The sequence below is a fragment of the Solanum tuberosum genome, unplaced genomic scaffold, assembly GCF_000226075.1.
Source record: "Solanum tuberosum cultivar DM 1-3 516 R44 unplaced genomic scaffold, SolTub_3.0 scf00040, whole genome shotgun sequence".
NCBI classification, from domain to species: Eukaryota; Viridiplantae; Streptophyta; class Magnoliopsida; order Solanales; family Solanaceae; genus Solanum; species Solanum tuberosum.
This window is the reverse complement of record NW_006238964.1, coordinates 2,366,470-2,371,930: the sequence shown is the minus strand read 5'-3', so window position 1 is coordinate 2,371,930 and position 5,461 is coordinate 2,366,470. Positions and strand designations below refer to the sequence as shown.

Genomic DNA, 5,461 nt, shown 5'->3' with positions numbered 1-5,461 from the left:
ATATATATATATATATATATATATATATTTATATGCTACGATGTCGACACAAGTATTATAGGACGGAAAAAGTATTATTCCACCATTACCTTATTCTTCGATAGTAATACTACTATTATTTACTTTTTATATTGATTATTTTGTTGTCAATTTTTTTTCTTTGGTATTGTCATCTCAACTTTCTTATTTATTTATTTATTTTAGTTTATAGTATGAATCCTTTGGAGAAAAAACTACCCGGACTTAGTTCAAAGGGTACAATCAGTCAATCACACGGTATAAAGTTATCTTTGAATTAAAGTTAACTCCCATTTATATAATATTTCGATGCAAAACATTAAACTTGAAGTTTTTTCTTGATAATAAATATCATGCATGCATATGCAATTTGGATTTTAGAGACTATCAAGTTTGATTGAATAATCTACTAAACAAGCACGTGCAGATTCATGTATGGGCAGACGTGTCATGACAATTGAGACTTTATGTTTAATACGTATCTAATTCTCTATTGAGGGTTTATGTACAAATTTCTACATTACTATTATTAAGACTTATAAAAGGTGTCAAATTTTTGCATATACTCCCAAATCAATCAATAATATCAGAATCTGATAAATCGGATTTCTGCTGTGCAACAATTTTCAGCCTACCACAACCCCGCAGAGTTAAATAAACAAAATGACACTCCACTCCTTTCACCATTATTGAATATGGTACGGTAGGCGAGGTTATTCCATTTATAAATTAGAGATCTCGATTTCGAGCGGATTCTTGATACATAACACTACTCTTGAACGGAGTTTTACCTGGTGTGAATTTGAAATAATTAGACTCTAGTGTTAATACGGATATCGTGTGGAAAAAGAAAAAAAAAAGACTCCACATCTGAACCGTTCATCTGTTGACACGCGTCGCAATAAGAATGGCCAACATGAAAGCCTCCGTGCTCCGTCCACCTACCCGAGAGCATATATAGTGGCCTAACCGCATTTTTCAAAGCACCAAAAGATATCTCACTTCACCAAACTATCTAAAAGGGTAAAAAATGTCATTGGAGAGAGCCAAATTAGCGAACGGCTTGACGGAAACCGATAATTCCGGCCTCAATTTCAATGAAACAGAGCTCACTCTCGGCTTACCCGGAGAATCGCGGAAGCAAATCTCCGGTACAAAACGTGGAATCTCCGACGGTATGGAATTAATCCTAGGAAGCTCAACTTCAGGCGAACGCCGCCGTGAAGATGATCACTCGAAAAACGAAATCTCTACCGGAAACAAACCTCCAGCAAAGTAAGTCATGAAGACACGTAATTTTAATTTTTACTCTCCCGTATTTATGCACAATTTAATTGTGAATTATGATATTAGGGCTCAAGTAATTGGATGGCCGCCGGTGAGATCATACAGAAAAAACGTGATAGAAAAGTGCAAGTACGTGAAGGTGGCAGTTGACGGAGCTCCTTACTTGAGAAAAGTAGATCTGGAAATGTACGATAGTTACCAGAAGTTGTTAAATGCTTTAGAAAACATGTTTACCTGCCTAACAATCTGTAAGTATACTAATTTGAAGATTCATTTTTTCAATTTTTTTTTTTGTTCCTTTAATTAATTCCATCATATAATAAATTTCGTCGATTTGTATGAATCGAATCGTAATTCAGGTAATTCTCAAAGTGAAAGCAAGCTTATGGACCTTACAAATGGTGTAGAATATGTACCTACTTACGAAGATAAAGATGGAGACTGGATGCTTGTTGGAGATGTTCCATGGAAGTATGTTTTTCTCTTATTCTTTTTGTCTGTTAGATTACAAGATGGGGAATCGAACCCTTACCAACCAGATAATAATTTTGATAGTCAATGAGCTGATAAGATGTTTCATTTGCTGATTTATATGATTATTATTTTTACTGTACAGAATGTTTGTTGATACGTGTAAGAGAATTAGGTTGATGAAGAGCACGGAGGCTATTGGATTAGGTAATTAATCTAATTAACTTCCTTCTCATAATTACATTAATTAATTTTTGAATATGATTAGTGTAATATATAGTATTAACTTATTTTGTTAATTGTTTGTGTAGCTCCAAGAACACCAGGGGGATCGTCGAGTTCAAGCTAAATTAATCTAAAGATAACTGCATGTACAGATACCAACTGGCTTGGGGGAATAAGGTTTTTTTTCCCAACCTTTTGCGTTCTTTAATTCTAGGAATTATAGGATAAGTAATATATATGCAGGGATATAATTAGGCAATTACTTAGAAGTGTATTTTGTGCTACGATGCTTCCCGTTTGAGTGAAGATGATTGATTTTATTATTCCTGTATTTGTATTTGTTTGTATGTTTGTGTCGTTACGATTGTAGATCTCAATCATCAATAATGCCATGGAAAAAAAAAAATCCATTTGTACGATTTGTGAAAGGGTGAAAATGATGAAGTTGAATTTACAAATCGTTATCTTAAGATATTAGTTTGAACAATTTTGTGGTATGTATGTTCAAACTCAATTGACAATTATGACAATACAATATGGAAATGAATCAATTGATGATTATGAAAAGACAACATGGAAATGGATTACATGTTGAGAGAGATCATCTAGTAGACTAATACATGATTTGCATGATATTTTTGTTCCAACATTAATTTGAAAAGCTTGGATCTTTCTTTCAACTAAACTTCAAATATTTTTTAACTAATTAATACTAAGGATAAGGAGAGTAAAATTAAATTAGGAAAATAAATTTGTCGTTAACTTGATAAGATAACGTGCGAAGGATATGGTAATTCTGGTTTCCTTTTGTCCCGTTCCTTCAATCAAAGAAGAATTCATGCACAGAGCTAGTGTCATCACATAGCAGAGTCTTCCCTTTGTGCTTATCATCCACTCCTTCTAGTCGAGTGCCTCTCTTTTTCCCGGTACGACTAGAGGTCACAATTTTTTTATTTTGTTTTTCTGGGATTAGTAAATGAGTTAATGATTTTTAAAAAAGCACATTTTCACGAGTTTCATGTCTCAACTATCCATTATTTCATTTTACCTACCTAAATTATGACTCTCTTTGTAATTAAACATATATACCTCGATACTAAGTTGGCCTACACACACTTGTTGTCAAGTGGGAATAATATTTGGTCAAGTCAGCATCGAGGTGTGTTTTAATATAAAGGGAGTGATAACATAAGTAGGTAAAGAGAACAATGAATTATTGGGATATGAAACTAAAAATAATAATTATAGTTTAAATGTGTTTATTGATTTCTCCTATAATTCAAAGGAAACTGTTGGTGAAAACTAAAGATACTTTATTGGATTGAATTGTATGTAATGCTTTAGGATTTAAATATAAGGGGTTTTGACTTTTGACAATGTGTATTATAACTCAAGCATTATAATGCTCAAGGAGAAAATGCAATAAAACATTTTGAATCCAAATTAGTTGAGAGCAAAGCACATAAGCAATGAAAGCTAAAGCCCAAATCTTTTTTATTCAAAGCCCAATGAAAGCTATATGGGCTTGGAATTCTGTGTCTATTTGAGGCTACAATGGCCCATCCATACTCTCCTTTAAAAAATTTAAAAGGAAAAAAAACAATATCATGTATACCCTAATTCCTAGAGGTATACATATTGTACTTAATAGTTTCAAACAAAGAACTAACAAACCAAAAATTTAATTCGTCAAATTTAAATTTTGAATTTTCTGGATCGCAAGTAAATAACCCTTTAGGGTCGTCATGGTCATTGGCATCCATGAAGTCCGCCATCTAGCTAGCAAAGATCGATAAAGATATTCGAGATAACAATTTTTAAGAGTAAAAAAAAAAAAAAAAAAAAAAAAAAAAAAAAAAAAAAGAGCGTCAAGGAAACAAATTTATTTTGCTTAAATTACTGCTCAAACTAATCTTTCAATATGTTTCAATAATGATGGCTAAAGGAATATCGTTGATGCTACCTATGTCCCAATTTATGTTGCACAATTTAAATTTTGAGAGTCAATCAAATATGAAGTAATCAATTTCTTTTATATACCTTTCAAATATTTTATTTGTCAATTATTATGATTTATAATAATTTTATATTAAAGAACTTAAAATTCTATATCCAAATTCACGATAAAAATTTAGAAATTTTAAATTTTAAATTCCAACTATCACACATAAATTGAAACGAACTGAAAAAATAAAATACTACTAATAACTTAGTTATCTTAAATAAAATGAGATAATAATTAGTACTTAACTTTTATGTCTTAGGTATGCCATGTGTGAAGTTGAAAAGAAAAAAAGTAGCGTAACACATGCCGAAACTCTCTATCTATTTTGTCGACGATAAATATCCACGTCTTTCACACATTAATTAAGTCGATTAAACTATGATTCAATATTTATTCTCAAATAATATTTGAATTAGTTAATAACACGTTAAAATATGAAAAAATCACTCCATATACACATTTAAGAGTAAATATTACGGGTTTTAAACCTACTTTTAAAAATTTCTTGCTTATAACAGATTATTTACAGGCTATGACATATCAGTTAAATTTAATTTAATTTAAATTAAATTATATTTATTTAATAAATTATTAATCTATTTATAGTTTTTATTATTAATTAATAATAGATCATTAATTTTATTTTACTTCCTTTTTTAAAAAACTAAAATTTTCAGTTACCCAATTTTAGGGATTTCCTTTCCTTGTTTACCGTTATCATCCCCAATCATTGATCACACCACCATCCCACACGTTTCTTCACTCCCACACGACTCAACCCACAACCCACTATCAAACTTTCTCCATTCTTTCTCATCTAGTCCAACATCAAAATTGATTACCCAGTCTGCTGGGGCAAGTCTAATGTTAAATGACATTATATGTTGGAAGGAATTTCCTTTCAAATTCATGATGGATTTTTAATTTCTCATGTTCTCTTACAGATTAAAGAAGGTTTTGAACTAGTATCTCAACAAGCCTATTCCAATGAAAAGGCTCATCTTTCATCAGATCCTCGGACTACAACATACTGGGATCCCTTGAGCAATCCTCAGAGGAAGGGGAAAAAACTTGTTGAAACTCCTTCAAAGTCTGATTCCGACTCAAATTCGAATTTTGTTGGTAACAGCATGTCAATAGCATTATGTATTATCTGCGAAAGAAGGCTAATTACTCTTCAAGTCCATTATCATACAACACTGTTGATTGTTGGTTTATGTCGTGGGTCAATAACATTGAGAAACAGTGGAGAGAGTCAAATTGCGGCATGAGATCCATCTCCCCCAACCACAATGTTGGACAATGCATTAGAGGCTTCAAATTGCTTGCCAACATTCCATGGGACACTGTTGACGATGTAATTATTCCTGTCAATATTAGTGACAAATTTCACTGGTTAAGAATTACATATTATTTTTTAAAACTTTTGGATAATTTTTTTCTGTTTAACTTTTG

At 31.5% G+C, this 5,461-nt stretch overlaps 1 protein-coding gene across 1 annotated transcript; it reads left to right on the top strand.

Moving 5' to 3' along the window:
- The first annotated feature begins 987 nt into the window (after positions 1–987).
- Positions 988–2,441, top strand: LOC102599338 (auxin-responsive protein IAA17). The gene is made up of 5 exons (XM_006343041.2): positions 988–1,293; positions 1,372–1,553; positions 1,665–1,776; positions 1,922–1,983; positions 2,088–2,441. Exons 1-5 carry the CDS (start codon positions 1,049–1,051, stop codon positions 2,123–2,125), a joined length of 639 nt encoding a protein of 212 aa, XP_006343103.2. The 5' UTR covers positions 988–1,048; the 3' UTR covers positions 2,126–2,441.
- The last annotated feature ends 3,020 nt before the right edge of the window (positions 2,442–5,461 follow it).

What these genes read in the sequence shown, in the direction of transcription:
- LOC102599338 (XM_006343041.2), top strand. Translation starts at nt 1,049, where the DNA reads ATGTCATTGGAGAGAGCCAAATTAGCGAACGGCTTGACGGAAACCGAT. An exon ending in GTTTACCTGCCTAACAATCT is followed by an intron (nt 1,554 to 1,664) that starts GTAAGTATACTA and finishes ATCGTAATTCAG; the next exon opens with GTAATTCTCAAAGTGAAAGC. An exon ending in CACGGAGGCTATTGGATTAG is followed by an intron (nt 1,984 to 2,087) that starts GTAATTAATCTA and finishes TTGTTTGTGTAG; the next exon opens with CTCCAAGAACACCAGGGGGA.